This window comes from Delphinus delphis, chromosome 5 (genome assembly GCF_949987515.2).
Source record: "Delphinus delphis chromosome 5, mDelDel1.2, whole genome shotgun sequence".
In the NCBI taxonomy this organism is placed as follows: Eukaryota; Metazoa; Chordata; class Mammalia; order Artiodactyla; family Delphinidae; genus Delphinus; species Delphinus delphis.
In genome coordinates, this window is record NC_082687.1 from 2,261,804 (window position 1) to 2,286,524 (window position 24,721).

General features: G+C 38.5%; 1 protein-coding gene across 4 annotated transcripts in view; it reads left to right on the plus strand.

Moving 5' to 3' along the window:
- The first annotated feature begins 4,561 nt into the window (after positions 1–4,561).
- The window catches only part of GRIA2 (glutamate ionotropic receptor AMPA type subunit 2), a 151,053-nt gene continuing 130,893 nt past the window's right edge, over positions 4,562–24,721 (plus strand). For all 4 annotated transcript variants that reach the window (XM_060011926.1, XM_060011924.2, XM_060011923.2 and 1 more), the window contains exons 1-2: positions 4,562–4,889; positions 5,447–5,587. In XM_060011926.1, the coding sequence (XP_059867909.1) occupies positions 4,802–4,889; positions 5,447–5,587 (229 nt within the window). In that variant the 5' untranslated portion in view covers positions 4,562–4,801. The remainder of the gene's footprint in view (positions 4,890–5,446; positions 5,588–24,721) is intronic.

Below are 24,721 nucleotides of genomic sequence, written 5' to 3' on the forward strand. Positions count from 1 at the left end.
GAGGTGGGGGTCAGGGAAGGGAGAAGTTGGTAAAAGGGTTCAAACTTTTAGGTGTAAGGTGAATAAGGTTTGAGGATCTAGTGTATAACACGGTGACTATTGTTGATAACACAGTATTGTATAATTGAAATTTAGTAAGCGAATAGAACTGAAATGTTCCTACAAACAAACAAGGGTAAAACTGTGAGGCGATGAATGTGTTAATTAACTTGATGGGGATAATCCTTGCACAATGATGTATACGTGTATCAAATAATCACATTTTATACTTTAATTTCTATTTTATTTGTTAATTATACTTAAATAAAGCTAAAAAATAATGAAAAAAAGAAGTGTTCTGTTTACCTACATCTCAACCTTCATCTGGTTAATCTCTACTTGACTCAATTTAGGTGTCAGCCTTTAGTGATTTTCCTCTGCCCTGAGCTCCAAGATATAATGTGCATAATAAGTTTTGCTTTTGCCTTGTTATATTTCTTAATCATATGCCTATTTATTTCATTTCTGACTGCCCTTCTCACACGGTCCTAACCATTTGCTTACTTGAATGAAGTCTGGAAACTTCTTGAGGAAAGCTTCTGTTGTACCCACGTTTTATCCACTGTTACGTCAAGCTCATTATTTAGAATATCCTTGTCCCGTTTAATTTGTTGAATTAATTAATGGATTGAAACACTTTTCCAATAAATATTTCTGCTATAGGATTGCTATTAATTGGGGTAAAATTAATTAAAATCCATGTAATCAGAGCCTTAAAGAAAACAAAATGAAACCTTCACTTATTCTTTCCATTTTTGGACTTCATTCTAAGTTCATTTTTAAAAATATACAAAAGCTTAACTTTAGATATATGTTTTGAGTCATATAAATTGATTTTATTCAATCAATGATCAAGTGTGTCACAAAAGAAAAGAATAATCAATATTGTTTCCATCTGAATAACTACTTATATCAATATTTATCTTTATCTTTAATTGAAGAACTGAAACTCCCCGGAATGAATATCTTTTTCTATTTACTGTCCTGAGTGATTAAAATCCTCGTGTTTTTTCTTCTTTTTATTTTCTCTGTCTCAGCCAATAATGTCTCAAGTTTGGAACCCAGATCCTTCTGCAGCATCTGCGTCCAAGCCTTTCCGATAGCCTACATGTTCACGGTTCCAGGGGATCGATAGGAAGGCAGGTGATGATCTTCATCTTATTGAAGCTTCATCACGGGAAACTAGGGTATTGACATTTATAATCCAGTTTTGGTAACGAATTCAGCTAAAATAGGCTCTGCCAGTCATTTCAAAGCTGTCACCCCCCTGCCCCTGTCCCACCCCTCACACATATAACGACTTTCCTTGATGCTTTTTCATTACGGAACACAAATTGAAACTTCACAGAATATGTACGCATATATAAAATCTTAAGCATTGCAAACCAGATTTAAAAAGAAAATGATTATTTCCTATATTGAAACAAAGACTGAGTAAAACAGAAATGAAGATTTTATGTATAATATTTATTTCTAGCCTTAATGCTAAAGTTATATTTAAACATACACACAAAACAGCAACAGTAAAAGCGACCGAGCAAACGAACAAATGACAGAATGGATAATATTTTTATTTCTTCCGTTTTTACTGTAATTTTATCCTTGCTTCAGAAACGCTTACATTTTAGATAATTACCAAAATTGAACAGCAGAGGGCAGAAAATAGCAAACTGTTTCTTTGAGCACGCTTTTATATTCAATTGTATTCCTGGTAGTTTTGAAAATTTCAAATTTGATTTTATTACTGATCAATTTGAGGTATTTTCTTGAAACAGAGTTTCTAAGTATTAAAAATAAATTGCAGTATTTTTCATTTATTTGCATAACCACTTCCTTCGGCCAATTTAAATTTATCACATTGATACTGACAGTATTCTATGCCTGAAAAATGTTATGTAATAAATGTTATAGTGAATTTGAAAAAGTTCCATGAATGATAATATAAGTACAGTGATGCTAATACTGCAGGAGATGTATCTATATATGATGCCAAACGTACATGCCTTGTGAAAGGCACATTAACAGAAAAACAGTTGAATTACAAGGCATGCCTACTAAAATTATTTCCATTTTATACATGAATTATAATTGGCCACTAAACAGTAATACTTGCCTTGAGTTATTACATATGATTTACTAGGAAAGGTGCTTCTATGATTCAGCAAATTCTTATTTTATATTGTTTGTTTTTATAGAATGTAATTCAGTCCATTTTGAGTCCATCTTTTCGCCTGACTTTAAAATAGATTAAGATGAAAATAGTTTTTAAAAAGTCCTCTTTAAAAAAAAAATTAATTTACATTGACCCATACTTCAACCATGACCAATTATCCACATTTAACTTTCTCTCTCTCTCTCTTCTTTCATTCCTAGTTACTTGGCATGAAGTTGAAGTTTTTCTTGTGGAAAAAAATTGAATGAAGAAAAAATATGGCTGAAAAAAGTATTTTTTATTTTGCCCTGAGCTGTTATTCATTCTTTTACCCATTAAAAATATTTTAGAGAATAATTCAAATCATTTTGGTGTCTTCCATCACAACTAGTGATTGAATAGATAAGATGTATTTAATTATTGTTTATATTGTAAACTTGGATATATATTTATTTATGTCCTCCTTACCATTTTTATTCTTTTTAAATTTTTTAAAAGGCTAAATGCATTTTGACTCACAACACCTGTTATATGCAGAGAAGTGTTTATTAACGGACTAAAATAAATTCTCGGTGACAAAATTGGGAGGTATTTTTACCTGTGGTATAAAAAAACTTGATAATTGATTATGGATATTTTTACTTCCTGGCTTAGGAAAACATACCGAAAATCAAAAACAGGGAAAGACCATGATCTGAAATCAGGATTACAGGATTAGAGAGCCATAGAGGCCGCTTTGCTCATCTTTCTCATTTTTTTAAAAAAATTGAGGCCCAAAGTGATTAAGGGTCAAGTATGAGACCCTACAAGGTCAACAAGGAGGCTGTACGAATGATACTCATGGGACGAGTGCCCAGGATAGCAGCACGATAGACTAACTCTTGGCGTTCTGACATATTACCAGGCTACGCCTTCCGTATCGTGGGCTCCGATCTCCCGCCTTCTGGAAACAGTCACTTGTACTCAGTCGTCCTTGATTTCTTCATTTAAACCGCAAAAGCCATAGACGGAGTGAGGAATTTCTGCCACAGCAGGTCCCAGGCATCAGTTTGGCAGGCAGTGTGAGGCCCGTAAGTTCCCACACTTAAGTCCAGGCTTCCATCCTGCCCACCATGCCCCTCCCCACAAACTTCTAATCCCTTGCGTCATCTTTCTTCTCCAGTGGTCTCCAGTTCGCGGGTTCAAAGGGGTGAGAGCTTAGTTTACTTTCTTTGGCCGGTGATATTTTCAAAACTCGCGACCAAAACGCGATGCAGCAGCCGGTTTCTAACTCAGTCTCTGGGAAAGGGTGTGCAGCTCAGCGGCCTTTCCAGACTTGCTTCATCTTTTAATTTCTTTATCCTACGAAGCTTTCCTTGAAACGGAGTCGTCTGCTTTCAAGCTGTGTAAAGACATACTTCTACGGAGCCAAGACTACATATGTCTCTACGACGGGGTTGGGGGGGAAGGGGGGGAAGTCTGCAGTGAAAGCTGCGAGAGGGACCCGCACGCAGCAGGCTGGGCACAGTGTAAAGATGGGATTTCCATGCAAAGTATTTCAAAGGTTCAGTCTCGATCTTCTCCTGTGCGGCTTTGGCCTTTAAAGATAGACCTCGGGGTTTTCCCTGGATCCTGGCTACCTCCCATTTAGCTAAAGTTGACAGTTTTGGAACCCCTCCTCATGGGTGTTTTGTTTGCTCGCTTGCTTTCCTGGTGGATCAGGTGCGGTGGCAGGCAGCGTTTCCCTATTGCTAGGAGGGTTTTACAGGCTCTGGAAGATAAAAATCAGAATTGCTTGTATCGTACGGCAGCAGGGCCTGGTGAGAGAACACTTCACCGCCAGCAGCACGGTGCCACTCGGCTTCGCACGGCAGCCGGAAACGGGCTTTGCCGCGTCCGGTCCGTGCTGGAGCAGCTCGCGGCGCCGCAGCTGCCGCGGCGGCACAAAGGTAGCGCCGCGCCGCGCTGCGCAGGCGGGAGCGGGGGCGCTGTCCGCGGTGCTGAAAGGCGAGCGCCGGTGGGCGCGACAGCTCGCGAGACCCGAGGTCTCGCCCGGGGGCCGCGGCACCCCGGCTCCGAGCCGCGCTCCCAGCCCCGCGCGCGCGACGCCGTGGCGCGCGGGGCGCGCGGGGGGAGGGGCGCCCCGGCAGCCCGCCCGCCGCGACTCGCGCACGCGCGCCGGACCCGTCTCTGAGACTCGCGTGCGTGCGTGTGTGTGTGTGTGTGTGTGTGTGTGTGTGCGCGTGTGCGCGTGTGTGCGTGTGTGTGTGCGCGCGCGCGCGCGCGTGTGAGAGCGGGGAGAGGGAGAAGCGCGCGAGGGTGAGTGTGTGAGTGCATGGGAGGGTGCTGAGTGTTCCGAGGCGCTGGGACCACAGCGGCAGCCTGCTGGAAGCTGCATCCAGCCAGTCTCCGGACTTCGCGAGCGGGGACCGGGCGCAGGGCGGCAGCCACCCGCAGGACCTTGGAAATAGGGATTCCTCTGCCACCACGTCGGGTTTCTAGCAGCTCGGTGCTACATTGCTGTCTCAAAATGCAGAGGATCTAATTTGCCGAGGAGAACGGCCAAAGAAGGAAGAGGAGGAAAAGGGGGGAAAAAAAGGGTATTTTGTGGATGCTCTACTTTTCTTGGAAATGCAAAAGATTATGCATATATCTGTCCTCCTTTCTCCTGTTTTGTGGGGACTGATTTTTGGTGTCTCTTCTAACAGCATACAGATAGGTAGGTACCCTTTGTGCTCTGCTTTTGAATTGTGCATAATTTGGTGGTAATCTTTGTTCACGGTGGACAAATTAATTCATGTCATGTAGACTTATGTCATACCTTGACTGCATTCCAGATTTAAACTGCCTGGAATATATATGTTTTTCTTAAGATGAGGCAAGGGCAGAAGACTATGCCTCTGATACAAGAGAGGGAAAGGGCTTCTCATTAATGACCCCCAGATTTTTATTCCTTCTGCCGTCACAGCATCTTCCGGTTTGTTCAGGTTCTGTAGGGGTTCTGAACGCACAGCTTGTGATCACTAGGGAGGGAGGATGTTTCTGGCCACCCACCTTGTCCTCGGGCCCCCCTGTGCCTTGACCCTCGGCCTAGGATGCTGCCGCCCCCCCACACACGCACACGCACACACACACACCGGCTCCCGGGTCCGTGGATGTGTTTATTCGGCCTGCTAGTGTGAACGAGGGGCTCCGGGGCAGTCGGGCGCTAGCGGGCTCCCCTGCTTTCCGCCGGGCGCTGACACTGTCCTCCCGCTTGGTGTTTGTTCTTTGCAGGGGGGCTGTTTCCCAGGGGCGCCGATCAGGAATACAGTGCATTTCGGGTAGGGATGGTTCAGTTCTCCACTTCGGAGTTCAGACTGACACCCCACATCGACAATTTGGAGGTAGCCAACAGCTTCGCAGTCACCAATGCTTGTGAGTAAGGAATATTTATGTCCTTTCGGGGGGCCGCACGCGGAAAGCGGGCTGGTGTGTGTGTCTGTTCCTGCGTGTCCGTGTCGGGGCGCAGTGACTGCACGCGCGCGTGCGTGTGGCAGCGTCGGGGGAAGGTGTCGGCGATCGCGCGGACGCCCGCTGGCTGGGGCCTGGGGGGCGGTGAAGAGCCAGCGAAAGGCGGCGGGGAGTGTGCGCTCTGGGGCTCGGGTGGGGTGGGTGTCGGAGGTGAGGGGACGCCCTTGGGTGCAGGGCTACCGGCGTAGCTGGAGTCTTCAAGGCGAGCCCTTCACCCCTGTGCCCCGCGAGCACGCGGTGCCCCGGGGCGCGCCGTCGGGCTGCTGGGTAGACGCCACGGCCCGGGTTGAAATCTGCAGGCCCCGCTCGGGGTCCCCGTGCGGACCCCGTGAGCCTGTATGCTCCCCCGAGACGGGACACGTTGTCACAGCGGTCCCGCAGTGCGCTCGGCACCCGAGGCCCCCCGAGGGGCGCGGCGCGGCTGACGCAGGCCGGGGATCGCGGCCCCGGGAGCTGCGGCCCGAGCGCAGCGGCGAGCGTGCCCGGGGCGCCGCGGGCCCTCGCCGGCCGGGGCGCTGGTTCGCAGGTCGCGGGGCTCCCGCCGAGGCAGCGGGAGGAGGAGGACCCGAAAGCGGCGGGATGCGCCGAGTTCGGAAGGTGGAGAAGCCGCCGACCAGCCATTTTAGTCTTCGCAGCCGTCCTGCTAGTCCCGGCGCGGAGCGCGGTGTCCGGGGACCGGCCGCGGAGCTCCATCCAGGCCTCAGAGTGCTGGGACCCAAGCAATTAAGTCCCCGCGCGGTTCCGTGGGAAGGCTGGCGGGCCCGAGTCCAGGCGCGGCCGCTCCCGGACCCCCTGCCCTCTGCCAGCGGCTGGCATCCTTTCCTGCCGGCTGGGTTGCGGGGACTCTTTTCGGACTTGACGTTCTCAGTGTTTACTGCACAGTTGACAGTCTCGCGGGGGGACTTGCAGATGGCTCCCCTCCCACTCTGGCTACTTGCAAAGGAGCCCGCGGAACATGACCGCAGAGAAAGGCCGACCGCGGAGTCCCCACGGTAGACAGGCAGCTGGTGGCCGTCCCGCTGCTCTGTGATAAGCCTTAATCGTAGAGCCCATGGGTTAGCTTGACTGTAGCGTCAGAAACAGCATCCGCTCGGTTTGAAGCTCCCGTCCACCGAATGAATGAAGGAACGAAACCACCGGCTTTGACCGATAGAGCAGGGGTCGTCATCACGGTCCTGTTAGATGCTTAGAAGTCAACTGTTTATGAAAACCTGTTTAAGAGGATTTCAGTGTTGTGTGTTTTCTTCAGATATTGGTTCTAAGTGAGAAAAGCAACTGGGCATGGTGGGGAGGAGAGAGAGAGAAAGAGGGAGAGGGAAAGAGGGAGAGAGGGAAAGAGAGAGAGAGAGGCTTAAGTGGATTTGCAGTTAAAAAAAAACTCCATAGAAGAATATAATAATATATATCTTGGAAAATTTATATATATATATATGTATGTATACAAAGAAACTGGCTGTAGTTTAAGTTTTGAAGGTTTTTTATGCTTGACCTGTTTACCTATCAGATTTTGATTATTCATTTTATTTGATATCAGGTTTCCATTTTTTTCCCCTGAATTGTGAGTTTGACACACAATTGTGCTAAGTATCTGACTGTATGTAATTGTATACTAGTGTGAAAATGCTGTGGAAAGTAAGGAACCTAAGGCAAGACTATGATTATTGGAAGGATCTAGATTTTTAAAACAAGGTGAAAAGAATTTGAATATGGTCAATGACAGAGAAGTTCACTCATTGGTGAAAATCATGCCAGGGCCTGGCTGAGAGCACAGGAGATAGGTCCCCTGAAAGCAATGAATATGTCTTCATCCCAAATGCTGAATGACTGTGCTGGGCCTTTGTAAAGACTAAAAAGTAATGGTTAGGTAAGGTTAGGTGACTAGTTTAGGTCCTCAGTCTCAGTATTTTTGGGTAGATTTATTTAATATAAATTTAATTGAAATAAGATATGTAGGCAGAAACTGTACATATATTCAACACATATATAAATCCATACATTTCCACAGAATGAGTATATCCATGTAATAAGAGATAGATTTCATTTAAAAAAAACACAATTTAATTTGCTTGACCATAATTCTGAGAAAATGGGAAAATCAGATCTTCATTTTGCACAGATTTTTTTCTTGTTGTTTTTCATAGAAAATGGAGCTGAGATAAAAAGTTACATGTGTCCAGGTCCCAAATTTTCTCCTCCATGGATTATTCTAGGACAGTAAAACAAATGATGGTGAAGAATTGAATGCATTTTCAAGTTCCCGACACGGGAATTCAGAGCCATGGTCTCTGGAACTCCCGTGTTATAAGTAGTCTTACTGATTGCTGAGCAGAGCTAGTTGAGGCCCTGGTATGGAAGAGAGACTCATTGAATAGAATTTTCTGGAGTTGACATTAACTCATCGACCAGGCACTCAATTTCTTCATTCCTTTGGGAATTTTACAATCTAGAGTTTGCAAAATGAAATGGAGTGTTTGTATCCTTTTTTTTTTTCCCAAGAGCAATAGAAAATGTAAAATTAGTTTATCTCTTTTCAGAGAGAGAGAGAGAGAGAGATGCTTGTATAAACTACACACACAAAGTCAGCAGTCAAGAAATGAATGGAGATCTCTAATATCAAATTTATTAAGATGAGCCTTGATCACTTAAATCGTGCTCAAGGCTTTTTCTCCTTAGCCTTTGTTTCCTTGTCTTCTCAGACAGGGGAGTCCATGATTCTTTCCTATATGAAGTGGAAGCAGCAATGTCAAATCTGTTGATAGAAACCCAACCGACTTTCATCCATTTCCTCCAGAAATCTAAGGAATTCTGCTTCTTCACTCCAGTATTAAAATGTGTATCATCAATCAGTGTTCATAAAGTAGCTTGTCCTTCCTCCGAGTTAAACCGTAAAAATCCCATAGGGTAAATTTAACCCTAAATGTAACGTATAAATTTAATATATTACGAAAGCAGAGTTGTAAACCTTAATAATATAATTTCAAAATAGAAAAGATATTAGTCTGCTAATTTTGGTTGTATTCCTGAGATGGAGGGACTTCTTTGGAACTGCTGAGGCCGCTGGGGCTTTCAGGGTCCAGCAGGATCCATGGAATGGGTTAAAGTTATGCAAACGAAATGAAGTCATTATATTCTGAACTGGGTAAGTGACTGTGCAGGCTCTGAACTCCCTCCCACTCCCTCTTTCACAGTCACAGTGGGAATAATGGAAGAACCTACTTGTTCCCATTTGTTTCCATGGGTACCTGAGGAAATAAAGACAGATTTCCAATTTCTTACTTTCTCCTTTTATTTTCCCCTCCCTCCCCACTTCCTTTCTTCCTTCTTTCTGATTAGCTAGAGAGCCTACTAAAGTGAGGTGTTTTTTTTTTTCCCCTGAAGGTTGCTCAAACATAAGACTTCAATATGAGAAAATCCATGAAATCAGAAAAATAAATAAATTAGCATCTGATATTCAACAGTTGAATCAGTAATGGACCTCAAGAATTCTTTCCTTCCTTCCTTCCCCCCTGCCCCCTTCAGTATTTTCTGAGTGTCTTCTAGATGTCAGAGAATAAATGAATGCTGTTCCTATAGTGATTCATTTTTTCCTAACCTTTCCCCTCAATGCTCTTTCAAATAGTTTTCAAATCCTTATTGGCCTGCGCCTTTCCTGTGAACTGTCTGCTGGGTCTCGTCTAAGAAGTTTAGTCTGAGGATGTGGAGATATTCTAGTAGTTTTTCTACAAAAGCAATTTATTACTGTAACTCAACATTTTTGTGACAATAATAAATGTGATATTGGCATATGTGTGTACACCACACATTGTGTCTAGGTTAACAAAATCAACAGCAGGTTTTAGGCGAATACTACATATGTTTACATTCTAAAATGTTTTAATAAAGCTTAATGTACTATTTACTAAAACTTTATTTTAGTAAATTTGTTTTATTTTAAACAACATAAAACTGTCTAAAAGGGCTATGAACATGAGTATTTGATCACATAGGGCTTTGGAATTAAAAATATTAAATAGTAAATGTCCTCTTCAAAATCTCTCCTATTTTTTACTGAAAGACTTTGACAAATAGCTATTAGGCTATTTAAAAATAATTTAATAGTTTCATATTTCAATTTCATAACAATAAATTATAAAAATATTAAATTTCAAGAAACACCAGATAAAATCTACTTTTCCTCTAAGCCAGCAGATGGAGATGTTGGAGAAATACTGTTCTTTTGTAAAACTGCTGCGCACACTGCCTTTTGAAGCAACGTAAACCCATTCATTTAGAGAGATGGAAGAAATATGTGTAAATGGCATCTGTTTTGGAAAAACTCACTTAAAATGATGTGTTTGAAAAATAACTCCGAATTCCTTTTAAAAAGAGTGCCTTCGATTTTATTTTAAAAATAGATTATCTTCAATCTTCTTGTGAATTTGATTTGGAAAGAAATTCAGGAACATCATTGATTATAAATGCTCTTGGACGAGAGAGAATTCTAAAAGTATACTTTTTCCTTGGAGAAAGAATCAAGGCTTTTTAACCTTGACTCTTCAGATCTTATTTATTTACTTATTTTATGGGAGTAGAGTTGATTTACAATGTGGTGTTAGTTTCAGGTGCACAGCAAAGCGATTCATATATATATATATATATATAATTTTCCTTTATTATTACTACAAAATATTGAGTAGCATTCCCTGTGCTATCCAGTAGGTCCTTCAGATATTATTTTAAGGTATATTTATTATCATTGAATTTTAGTCATGAATTTTTGAGATTGTGTATCTGTGTTCATCACATTAATTGGTGCTTGGTAAACCTTTATTACACTTTGCATGAATTTGTGTGTGTGTGTTTGTATAGTTATATTATAATTATAGATTTTGAGTAATTATAGATTGGCTGGGCTATCATGTTTTGTCATTTTGTCGAGGTAATTACGAGAGCCTGGAGTTACCCACTTTAATGTATGCCAAAATTTCATAAAAGCAGAATCAACTTGGATGCTCTTAAGCAATTATGAGAATTTGTGGTGTGAAGAAAACTGGGGACAAATGTACCAGAACACACTACCTTACAACCTGGGGTGTAAATCTTCGATTATAAGCAATTGGAAGTTACAAAGGATGAAGTAGCTCTTAATACGTGAGAATAATTAATTTATCATTGGATTTTTTGTAGTTAAGCTTTCATACTCCATGTATATCACAAGAGAATTTCAAGAAAAGACATTATACCGAACAAATCAAAGAATGGCTTTGGTTGAAATATTCTATTTAGGATGTGAGAAACTGAGTATTTAAATAAAAGTTACTGTATGAAACTATAGAAGCTTCATAGTAACAGGAATTTATTCCTGTGCTATTCCTTTCTGAGGTCTTGCAGACTTCAACCTGCTGACTCAAGAGGTTTCCCTTTCATGTCAAGCCTTTAAAGTGATGGGGTCATTGCACCTTGACATTAGGACCGTAAAATGCTGATTCATGCCAGAGCCCAGACTCTCTCTCGGAATCTCTTCCAAAAACACTCACACTTTCAGACGTTCTGGAGCCCTGACGATGTTAAGGAAGGCTGTAGAGGACCAGTTGTTCCCTGGTTATTTCATCAGGTGTTGCCGTATGGTTGACTTTTCAAAGAGCGTGGGGTGTTTTCCCTCCTCTTCCTCTGTTCTCCTCCCTTTTAAAAAAAGTCACTGAAAGTGCTTAATCTGCAGAGCAGATGCTATTACAGGAAATAAACTTAAATTGAAAAGCTTTTTTTTTTTTTTTTTTTTTTTTTAGGTAAGCAGAGGATATACTCCACAGAGCTAAAATCTTGTATTAGATTTAAACATTTTATTGGGATGTTAGTGGCCACTGAGTATATTTTTCTTCTTTAACTGAATTCTACTGAAGACTCCCCAGACATGATTAAAATCCTAGCTCTTTTATTCCAGCAATTTTCATTCAGATTTTCTGAGGTTTTCTCTAATGTTCTAAATAACTCATTGCCAAATGTCATAAGTAACTATGCCTCGTCAATACAATAGGAAAATTAGTTGCTGAATTCAAGGTTACCCACGATTTTTTTTCGAATCTCAAAATCACCCACGATTTAAAAATTTCCCCAAACTAAAAGGTTTCTCAAAGCAGGTTTCACTAATTTGGGAGAAAAATGAATGTGATTCTTACAGAGGTGTCCATTAGTAGTCTAATACCTATTATTTTTGGTTACTCTTCAATTTAAAGTATTTTGTCATTTTTGATAATGTTAATTTATAGAATGAAGGCATTTAAAAATTAACGTGGAGAATGAAAACATGCCTCTCTTAATGGCAGGGTCATGCTACTGCTGGCTTTGTATCCTTCACGATTTTTTTATCTGTTACACAGACTGCATATAGCGGAATTTCTTGTTATAGAATTATACTTGTTTAAGTCAGAATTTTGCTCTCACGCTACTTTTGGATTTCAGAAGAAAGAATTTATTTGGTAAAATCTGCCTCCGATCCTATTTAGATAGAGGTGTGACACATTTTTCATTTTCATCTACAACTTAGATATGTTCAAAGTTATTATATTTATCCCTAAAGCTACATTGCTCCGTGTTAAAATGCTTTGCTGAAATAAATGCTGTTGGGGTGATGCAGAAGCCATGTTGCAGTGGTTAGAATACAGGGATCCTTTCTCAGGGCCCTGAGGATTATGGGTGTGCCCCACTTCCATTTGTGTTTTGGACTTTCCACAAAAAGTGACTGTTCATATATCTTGAATAGCCACAGAATTGTCTTATCTCCCCCATCCCCCCATCCCCAGGATATTATATACCACAATTTTCTGTGAATTCGTTCATTTTTTATTTAAATTAAAAAAAACTCCAATATTTATTTTATTTTATTTTTAATTAATTTTTACTGGCGTATAGTTGATTTACAATGTTGTGTTAGTTTCTGCTGTACAACAAAGTGAATCAGTTATACATATACATGTATCCACTCTTTTAAAAATTCTTTTCCCATATAGGTCATTACAGAGTATTGAGTAGAGTTCCCTGTGCTATACAGTAGGTCCTTATTAGTTATCCATTTCATATATAGTAGTGTCAATCCCAACCTCCCAATTTATTCCTCCCTACCTCCTTTCCCCCTTGGTAACCATAGCAAAATTTTTACAAAGCACCGAATTACAAAAATATATTTTTTTAGAGATATTTGAGAATGAGAAATTTATAGACACGGTTTCTTACGGACCAGTTGCTTTAATATTTGCACTAATGGGTGTGATAATTTTATATGCGTGCCTTTTTTTTCTTTTTTGTATTGGCAGTTTATCCTTAGAATTTGTTTTCCAGTAATTTAGCTATCTTTATCCTATTGATAGCTTGCTTCAGCAAAAATAAAACCCAACTTGTAATTATAGTTTTATTTTTCATATGTTAATTAACATAATATTGCAAAAAATCATCCAAAATGCTTAGTACTAATGTGTAGCTTAAGGTTAAGGACAGTTTTAAAATGTAGAACCTTGACAATTATAAGAGTCTTCAACTGAATAGAACAAGTAGGTTTGGGAGATAAGGATTCATTATAGAAGGGGATTTATGAGGAGATAGTTTCTTAGATTGTTTTACTTTTCACCTCAACATTTCTTAAAGAAATGATATATACCCGTCACTGTTTTACTATTTAAATTGTTATTCAGAATTTCACTTTATAGTTTTAGTTATGTAAATATCTACATTTTTTTCCTGATTTTATTTTAGTATGTACAGTATGAGCCCAAACTGAATTGAATTGAGAAATGCCTGAATTCTAGTTTGTCTACAGTCCTCTGAACAGGGCATCATATTTCTACTGAGCTATTTACCCTTTGTGTAAAGTTAATTTCAAACTATAAATACTATGGTATTCACTTTATGCTGCTCTGATACTTGTACTCTGATCAAATTTCAGTACCTCAGAAGGTGTTCCTTCAATGCACATATTTTCCGTCTAATCTTTATAAAAACCCAGTGATACTGATGGAAGTGATAGAAATATGTTTATATAAACTGAGTGTATCTATGCTTGTTATGAAAACATAGAGAAGTGTTACCTAATTTTTCATCGCTACAACATAATATATGGCCTTGGTCAATCATTTCTAACTTCAGCATAAAATTAATTGAAGGTCATGTTATATAACTTGATAAAAAAAAGGTTTTCTCAGCCCTTAAACCTTTTGCAGCTGATACTAAGACTTTGCATTAAAATACTCTTTCAGAATTAGTATTCATTTTACAATTTCCCTTGCATAAGTATTGGGTCCACTGCAGTAAGAATATGTCAGCAATATGTGATTATGTATTTTTTATTGTTTATGCAAGAATAAAAGGATAGAATGAGCATTTTGAAATAATTATTTTCACGCCAAAAGGAAAAAAAAATCCTTTGTTGTAGATTGAAATTGCAAGATTTCTTAATGTGTCAGAAGGGGACTGTGGACAAACAGGAAACATTCCAAGAGGCAGTGTAACTGGGTGTACTAGGCAGAGGAGTTGGAATTTGGAACTGGGAAGTTTTTCCTTTTCTCTCTCTTTCTGTTTAAGCTTCTCGTTGACCTGGTGTTTGCTTAGTTTGCATGGCTGCAGTCAGGCTTCTACACTAACATTGAGCTACTATAAAACACTGAATTCTTATCATAATATTACTTTTGATAGGTAGAATTTGTTAGATACTATTAACTACTTCCAGAGGGAGAAAAGAAAGAAAAGAAACATTCTGGATCCCTCATAGGCAAAAACACCACTTTCAGGCACTTTATCATTCTAGGCTGGTTAAAAGAGTCGTTCTCGGTAAAACATTGACAGAAAAGTTTCAGAAAACGCTGTAGCTAAAAATATGTAATGTGGAACATACTACTAGGGTTTGAATTTATGAGAGTCGTAATAAACTTTATCTCCTGCTTGGGGTTCCTGAGATGATTTAGCAACACAACAACTGATAAATGCTAATAGAGCTTATCAGCAGAACACAGAAAAAATTGTCTTTTAGTTTGTTATCTGGTGGTGATTTATTCTCCTTTATTTATTTTTATTTTTTTTTTATTTTTGCGGTACGCGGGCCTCTCACTGCTGTGGCCTCTCCTGTTGCGGAGCACAGGCTCAGCGGCCATGGCTCACGGGCCCAGCCGCTCCGCGGCACGTGGGATCTTCCCGGACCGGGGCACGAACCCGTGTCCCCTGCATCGGCAGGCGGACTCTCAACCACTGCGCCACCAGGGAAGCCCTATTCTCCTTTTTTAACATCTAGATAATGGTCATTACAATCCTAGATATATTTTAAAATATGTTAGCATGTCTTACAAGAATATTTAACAAAATTAATGATAATTCTTGAGTGATATATAGGGTTTTTTGTCATTAAAGTTAGTCACGCAAAAAATTATTGAAGCGCAATTTGGGACTGAAACGCAGAACACAATGAGTAGTTTCAATCTGAAGAATAAAGATTGTAAGGTGTAGGGGGATCAGTTTAGTCCATATATTGGGGAATATTGTCATCTACATTTTAGTGGCACTCATTTGGAACATTTTAAACATATTCCTCAAAGGTTTCATGTAAGCTATTTATTGTGAATTGCAGATATTGAAAAGGACTGCCTGTTTTCAATAATCCAGCTACCACAGAAGTAGCTCCTGGATTCTAGAATGGGAGGAGGGCTTCCCTTAAAAAAAAAAAGTCTCTCTTCCTCACAAGAATTTGGCAAGGAAAGTTCTGAAAGTGCCGATCTCCAGCCGTGGTAGGGAAAGTGTGTGTTTGCTAGTTTTTCTAGAGAGATACACTTCAGTTTAGGGCATGAGTTTCTTCTTTATTCATATCTTATCTTGTGCTTGGGAGGAATTGAAAGATTTCAATCTCATTTTCAGTTTGTGTATGAAATGGAGGTATTGAGCTTTGTAATTCCTGAGCACTTTCACAGTTTGTAGCTTTATTCGTTTTATCAGTTTTTAAGTTTTTACTAGTTTACAGTGTTATTATTAATTTCCATCTGGAGAGGAAATTTTAGGAACAGAGGCAACAATTCAGAGGGAATATCGAGGAACAATAGCGTTTCGGTTTTTTTCTTTATCTCTCAGGACACAGACAAGTCAAGAATCGTCATCTTAATGATAAATGCGCAAGCGTTTTCTCTACAAAAATAAAAGACGATGCTTCTTTGCAGTTTGCAGCCATGGTGTCCTGGGACACAGAAGAGCGTTAGTTGAGTCTGAACTTGGAACGGAATTCTGGTCCTACTGTTAGATGTGTGGCATCAGACAAGTTGTTTAGCGCAGCTGAGTCTCCGTTTCCACCTTTGTAAAAGGGAATCATACATTATAGGATTATTCTGGAGATGGAGAATAGGCGTAAAAGCCTGTGTTGGGCACATCTAAGTGCATGGAAGTTAGCGGGCTTGTTGTCACTTTCTGTGTTGAGATCTTTGGATGGTTTTGATAAGCACGTGTTGAGGACAGAGGAAAATGCATTTCTAGTTTCTTGCTGGAATCTTTTTCTGCTGTTTGTATACCAGGGCAGGACTGTTGGGTGACGAAGAAGAGACTAACGAAACAAACCGCATAAGCCCCTTAAAGATATGTTTAGCGCGCTAAAATAGGAGAATGGTTTTTAGAAGCCAAGATGCTGAAACTCAAGCATTATCACCATGTTGCGTGTCGCTTCCGGGAGGATGTTGAACAGTTTGGGCTGTTCATCCCTGGAGGGGCTTTCAAGCACATAATTAAGATAGCTACACACATTGTCTAACTGTACACATTATAGATTCCTCACGATTTATTTCACCTAATTAATTAAATTATATTTATTTAAATGAAAAGCAGATGAGAGAACCCAAGCTTTAGAACCAGACAGATGTGGGTTTGAATATGATTAGGAGCTTTACGACACAAAGCGTGCATTTTTCTCTTTTGTGGGATGGAGCTGTTTCCTCATCATGCCTGATGTTGTTATTGGGGGTTGAAATGAGAAAATAAGAGCCTTGATTAGTTTGTCATAAGTGACCCCAATATTCCCTTCTTCCCTGTATCCCAGCCTTTTACTGTGAACCAAACAGTGTGCTTGGAGAGGTGGAGGAAAATAAAATGGAAATTCTTGTCTTCAGAGAGCTTATATGTTCGATAGCTTTATATTTATGCATAACTTTTGTCTTCTCAAAACACTTGCCTAGCTGTTTGGTCTTCACTGTAGCTCTGTACAGTTTATAGGATAAATGGAATTATTATTATACCCATTTCCAGGTGAGAAAACAAATTGGAGTTGTTCTAAGCAACTCTAAATTTGTGGAGGAACTTCTTTTAGAAAACACATCTTCTGCTTCCTGGGTCAGTGTTTTCACAGTGTCAGAGGGCAAGGCAGCCAGTATATTAAAATGAGCAGGTGTGGTTTGAAATTACGGCTCCAACATTTACCAGTTGTGAGACTTCGTATATATCAGTTAAACTTTCTAATCCTGTTTCCTCTTCTGTAAAATGGGGGCTATTATAATACCTGCCTCATGAGGAAATTGTCAGATTCCAAAGATAATCGTTGCTCCATATAAGACAGTGACTGATGCTGCTAATTTCAGTGATTTCCTATCTCCCCGAGTGCATATTAATTACATACACTTAGCTCCATGCTTTTAGAGGCATGGAAGGGAAGTAGCTAAGGAGATCTAACATAGCTCTCTGTGTAATTTTTAAATTAGTAAGCTTCTTTAATACAACCATTTGAGCTAATACTGGAGACTAGGGTTTTATTGTTGTCATTTTTAGAATACTGGTGAGTGTGCACATTTACCAAGAATTTTAATGTGTTCTTGATCCCAAAACAGATAAGCATTAAGAACTAAAAATCATGCATGAGGTAAAGAATGCAGATTTGGGTTATCGTTAAGTGTGCATATGTAATACTGTTCAGTTATCCGTTCCACCATCAGTACACTCGAGCAAATAGAAATGATAGTGTCGTTGCCCATGACGAGGGTGACATTAGACACGGGACTGGCTCCTTATGGCTTCTTCCCCGTGGATCAGTCGTCTGCCTCTTACTACATCCAAATCCATCACAGGATTCTCTTCTTTCTTTACCTTTCTAAAATTTTAGTAGATACCTATTTAATGCCAATCTTTTAGGTAATGTCTCAGGTGACAAAGAACAAGATAAGGTTTCTGTATTGGAAATTATTCATGGGTGCAGAATTATTTTATGACAAAAGTAGAAGTAGTTAATCCAGGTCAGCTACATGATTTTCGTATTATTGTAGAATGTACGGTGTACTCATTGTTTCCGGATCATGTATAAATATTATCGTATGCCTTGGAACTAGATTTGGATCAAAGTGTCTTAAGAGCAGAAATGGTAACTATAAAAATTATGAAGAAAATATAAAAGAGGTAGAAGCTGAAAATTCATTGCTTGTCTACTGACTTAGAATATATTGTTGAAAAATGGGGCAACTAAATGAGGAACTAGTGATATTAACAGTGATGTGAATTGCAGGTCTTTTGTAAACAATTTTAAGTTTTGAATCAGATTTGGAGATGATAATTTATATTTTATTTTGCAAGATTTTCCTTTTTTTTGGCCTCTCTGCCAAAAGTTCTTCAATTCAGTTTGAAATATCATAGACTGCAGAAATTGCTGGGTAGTTTTTTATATAAAATAATTTGATGTTGAGTAAATTATTTAATTATTATAAATACTATTTTAGTTTGTTACTGAAGAAGCAGGTTGCAAGTCTTACAATACTGTAATACATTGTATAAAATATTAAAAATGTTGATGCATATAACTATTATGAGTAATCTAAGAGACACACCTGGCTAGTTCTCCTGTAATGTTGAAACAGATTTTATATGATCTAAACGATTATAATAACAGTTTGAAAATTTCAGGTGGCAAAATCTTGATTATCTGAAAAAAATTGAATCAGTTTTAACATGTAGAAAAAATATATAAAAGTATTAAAAATTGATCAACAATATCATTTAGGTATTGTGGGTGATTTAAAACCTAAAACATGCAAAAATTAGAATTTAGATTCTTAAGGATTGTGTTTTGAGGTTTAAACATTATGAAGTAAGTAACTCAGTCACGTGGTAATTTTTAAACATTACAAAAGGGGATACAATAAATACTACCTATGTCTTTTCTCCCCTAATTCCGCTTCTCTCAGATAATCACCATCAATGGTTTTCAGAAATACTAGTGTCATAAATACACTGTTCTTTCCATATCTTGATAATTTGCTATATTAACATAAACTGGAGACCTCTTTTACCTGCACAGTTTCCTCCTTTAGAGTTCCTGCGTGGTATTCTGTTGTTATTTAGCCTGTCTTTTGTTGATGACTGTTTCCATCTTTTCCTGACTATGTTAATAATGTGTGCCAGTGGGTTTGCAGAATAGATTTCTGTGAGTGGAATGACTGAGTCAAAGGATGTTTGCATTTAAAATTTTGCTACCTATTCAAAAAAGGTATGCGATTTACATTGCTACCTAGAGTGTAGGACGATGCCTGCTTTCACCTACACTTAGGACTAGTGTACAACATTAAACTTGTCTAAGGTTTGCTATTGCTATTTCACTGCTTAGACTTACAACGATACGTTTTGACTGAAGTTAAACGTTTCTCACCACATTATTTGCCTTTCTGCGTATGTCTGTGCATGTGCTCGCACTCAAGGGTCTGTTCATAGCTTTGCCTAGTTTTCTTTTGGGTTGTGGCTCTATTTATTATTTATTGATACAACATACATGAAAGTAACACCTACTTGTCATGAGTTGCCACTATCTTAGCCAGATTTTTTGTATTGAAGTATAGCTGATGTACAATGTTGTGTTAAGATCTGCTGTACAGAAAAGTGATTCAGTTATGCATATATACACATTCTTTTTCTGATTCTTTTCCATGGTGGTATATCGCAGGGTATTGAATATAGTTCCCTGTGCTCTGCAGTAGGACCTTGTTGTTTATCCATTCTATAAATACTAGTTTGCATCTGCTAATCCCAAACTCCCAGTCCATCCCTCCCCAGCCACCTCCACCTTGGCAACCCCAAGTCTGTTCTCATGTCTGTTGTTCTTCTTTTAACCTCTTCATGATTTTTTAAAACCATGATTTCTGTTTATAATTTTTAAGAATGCATATATTCTTAAATTTTCTTCAGTGAAATTTAGAAGTGGTTTATTTTATTGCTTCAGGATTTTTGTGCTTTGCTCAGAAAGACTTTCCCACTCAGGGTGGTTTAAAGAAAAAGAACCGCTCATCCTTTTACTTAATACCCATCCTATTTTGGTTTCAAGATTTGAAACGTATCTTTCATCTGGATTTATTTGGGATAAATACTAAAATTTCTTTCATAAGGTTAGCCAAATTTCACAGCCTATAAAAAAAACCCATTTTTTCCTCCTCAATTTGAAATGCCATCAGATATTCTTCTTGTGTAAATAGTTCCTCAGGGATTTAAAAACAAAAAGGAAACTTACGCAGAAAATGAAATAAACAAGATTAAAACTCTATTACAGGCAAAGGAATGTAAGTTCTGCAAGGTACTTGTTTCCTGAGTAATGCTGTCCCTATAAATTGTGGTTCTGTGTCACTGTGGTCTCAGATCAATAAAGAGGATATCAGACTCTGAAGTTTCACTGAGCCCAGAGGGATAAATAAAGGATTGTGTTATGTTTCTGGCTTGCATTACAGCACGAATGTCACTTAAATGGACTGCTGGTTTGCCTATTCTTAACCTGTATCAAGGCTTAAGTAATGGGTTATGGTTATGACTTGGGTTTCGAATGTCCCTTTGAAGATAACTTAGTGTCACAATCCATATACGTTCACAAACAGAATATTAAAACCAGAGGATGCAGTTCATATGCAATAAAGGTAAAGGAATTCAGATGCTCGTGGTTTTATTAGCTTATAGTTTCATCCTCAGTTTGTCTTAGAAACTAGTTATGTGGTCTCTCTAAAGCCAAGTATCCAGCTATCTATGGTATAAATCTGATTTAAACTGGAATGCTAAATACAATACTAAACTGTTAATTTCATCAACGAATGCTTTCGGTTTGCCTTATGGTGGATGGCATGCACTGTCAATTTTTGGCCAAACATCAGGGAATTTATAAATCTTTAACAACTACATTTTGTGGAACTCTGAACTTAATGTGGCCCTGAAGTGCCTTTCCATGCTCATTGAAATGGAAAGATTTTAACTTTCGAGATAACAATTTTACAAAATGTATTTCATTCAGTTTCTTTAAGTCTCTAGTCATCTGTTTCTATTTTAATATCTTTTGGAGAATAGAAAAATGTTACCTGGATGAACATAAAACAGTTACATAGGCAGAACTTCAGTGTTAATTTTTTATGCTAATACTTTAAACAAATTAAATATTTTCCTAACATTGGCTTGGTCTCATTCCGTACTCTACTCCTAAAGGCAAAGGAAAGTCAGAAAAAGCCATTTTTCAGAACTAAAGATGCTGATGTACCCCTAAGGGTGTATGTAATGTAGTTCTGGTCCCACAGGACAGACAAAGGTGGACTAAACAGATTTTTCTGGAACAGGACAAAGGTGGACTAAACAGATTTTTCTAAAGGACTCCATGGAGCACAGACCCTGTTCTCTTTTAAGGGATGACTTCTGCTTCTCTTTTCTTACTTTTTTTTTTGGCTGTACTTACACTTGTGTCTAAATAGATATTAATATATGTCATAATAATTTTTTGTTTTGATTTAAAAACCTCAACGTTTGAATTAGCTTTCCATTTACTTTTAATTCTCTTTGGCAAATTCAGGTTTCAAAGCACTCTGTAATCATATTTGTCCTTATTTCCATTCATTTTTATTTAGCTCTAAGTTTTCTCAAGGCATTTGTACATCATAATGTTTCTCAGGTGAATGTAATTCAGGACACATTTATTTAAATCTTCCTCCAAAATTAACATAAAAACTTTCTAAAGTTCTGATTAGAAAAATTTTCCTAATTATAAAAGTACTTATTAGGTGGAAAACTTGGAAAACACAAAAGAAAATAAAAATCAACATTAATTTTACTCAAAAAATAATCACTTGTTAATATTTACCAGCGTTCTTTTGTACTTAATGTCATACCTGAAACATTTTTGGATGGCAGTAAAGCCATTTATAAACTTAATTTTCATGAGTTAGTAATACTTATCCCCTAGATTAATTAATCATCTATTTTTTTTTTTTTTTTGCGTTACGCGGGCCTCTCACTGTTGTGGCCTCTCCCGCTGCGGAGCACAGGCTCCGGACGCGCAGCCTCAGCGGCCATGGCTCACGGGCCCAGCCGCTCTGTGGCATGTGGGATCTTCCCGGACCAGGGCGCGAACCCGCGTCCCCTGCATCGACAGGCGAACTGTCAACCACTGCACCACCAAGGAAGCCCTCGTCTCCTATTTTTACAGATTTTTTTTGAATCCTTCTTTTATCCATTGTAAAATATTGCTGCAAATACAAATCTTCTGCATATGTATTTTCCCTCATTTCTGAAGTATTATCACTGGATAAAAGGCCATGAAGCATTTAGTTAAGTATTTCTGGTAAACGCTAAGGAAAGCCATACCAATTTATAATCCTAGCAAGAGTCTATAAAAAGTCTAATCTCACAGACCCTCAGATCAGTGTTATTATTTTTAAACATCCTTATATATTTCATCACCAGAAGATCCTTTTTGTTATATAAAACAAGTTTTCATGTTTGTTACACATTTATGTTTTTTTTTTTCACAAATTGTTTATTACAATCTTGTACCCAAATTTCATTGCCATCTTGGTATTTTTTTCCCCATTGAGTTGCATAAGTTATTTAGTCAAGATCAGTGTGGGAGAGGAAGATGGGGCTAGGGAGTTGCCCATCGGGCAGTTACATGCTGTGGCCAGACAAGGACCAGGCCACTTCAGCAGCCGTTTCACTGGGTAGAGCTATTCACATGGCTGTGTCCAGCTCCAAGGCAGTGGAGACTAACTGTCCTTGGGTCCAAGGAGGAGAACAGTATGTTGGAGAAGATTATTAATGTCTACAATAACTGCGACCCCTTTGCCCATCAAAACCTACTTAATTTTTTGCCTAAGTTTATTATTGTTCCTTTCAATTTTGCATAGGATTATTTTTCAAGTATTGTTTCAAAGATTTTTTTTTTTGGAATTTTTCCCCTCCAGTACATCTGCACACATTTAAAGCTTCTAATCACATAGAAAGACAGAGTGGAAAACAATTTACGTCTCTCTCCTTACATGTCTAGTCTTTCTCTAGAGATGGCCACTTTTAACCATCTCTGTTATTCTGCTAGTGGTTAACTCTATATTCATAACATGATCATACCATCAATTTTATATTGCTCTGTTTTTCATTATAGCTTGTATCAATATACTCAGAACCATACCTCTTATTTCAACAGTTCTCTTGCAACTGCCTACCTTATGAGGTGATAACATTATTGAATCCAAATTGAGAATATTTACATTCTCCTCTGTGTTTATAATTGGCCTTACATACATATGCTTTGTATATAAGTTTATTCTGAAAGCTGGAAATTAAATAAGTATTATTTACATAATTATCTATAGCTATTTGAGTATTTTTCATTGCAGACTGTTTTTTCTTTCCTGGATATTTGAATTTCCCATATTTCCTCTTGCATGATGTAGCCTTAATATCTCTGTAGGCTCTTCCTATTGTGTATCTAGTTCTTGAATTCTAGTTTTCCAGAGACTTGCTTCCATCTTCCTCATGCAGTCTGGACTGACTGGTCTGAATCCTCCTATGCAGGGATAGTACCGTCTTTCTGTGGTTGACCGTTTGTGTTTCTAACTCTTGGCTTATTTCTTCATACGCTAAATCCATTTTTCTTTATCATTTATAATAATTATTTTAAAACAATTTTCTAAAATAATGAAACTTCCTAACTTCATCCTCTCTCTCTCTCTCTCTCTCTGTATATGTATATGTATATGTGTATATATATATATATATATATATATAAAAGCACGCATACATAGATATATAAGCCTTGCTGGATACTGATTTCTAGGATAAAAATCACATTTTCTTAGAACGCAGAAGGAATCCTACATATGTTCTATTATAACATGTTGTGTCCTTGTTCTTTTGTGCCTTTACTATTTCCTGTTTGGAAGCTTCTGGGATTTTCTTTATCTTTAGTCTCCTAAAAAAAATTTCATAGTGATTTTTCCCAGATGGGCATTTATTTCCCCATCCTACTCAATATTCAATTTGAAAACAGACTCCCCTTTCAGATCTGGAAAATTCTTAGCCATTATTACTTAGAGGATTTTCCCTCCTCCGTTTTCTTTATTATTTCTTTCTAGATAGTTGTTTAGTTGACTTCTGCTCTTATTTAGAATTTATTTAATGTAACATTTCAAATGTTAACATTTGAAAGTAGGCCACCCATCAACTTTTTCATGAAGCTGTCCTTTTTTAATTTTTACTAATATCATGCAACTAAAAGAAATTACATATCATTTGCTTGGCTAAAGACAACACTAACCAATGCTGAGATTGTCTTGAACAGCTCTACCTAATAATGCTTAACCAAACACCTGCCTTTTCCCTTCCTAGTCATTGAATGGCTTTTGTGGAATTTTGAAAACCACAGAGACTCACAGGGCTAAGAGAAACATATTTATAAGTGATGATAAAAACAATACAAACAGCAAAGGCTGAGCGTTAGAATGAGGAGAACAGATGAGCAGGTGGTAAATGTGAGCAATAACTTAAATAATATTAGATATCTGGTTTATTCCAGAGAGTCATGCCACATTGTTGACTCTTATTTCATCTTGTATTTAATTACAAGTTGCTTTTCTTTGCTCTTTGCAACTGTTCTGTAAAACCTATACACAGTTGACCCCTTGTATCTGCAGTTTCCAGGTCCATAGATTCAACCAACCACGGATCAAACATATTTGGAAAAAATATTCCAGAAAGTTCCCAAAAACAAAACTTGAACTTGCCTCGTGGGGGCAACTATTTACATAGCATTTGCATTGTATTTACAACTATTTG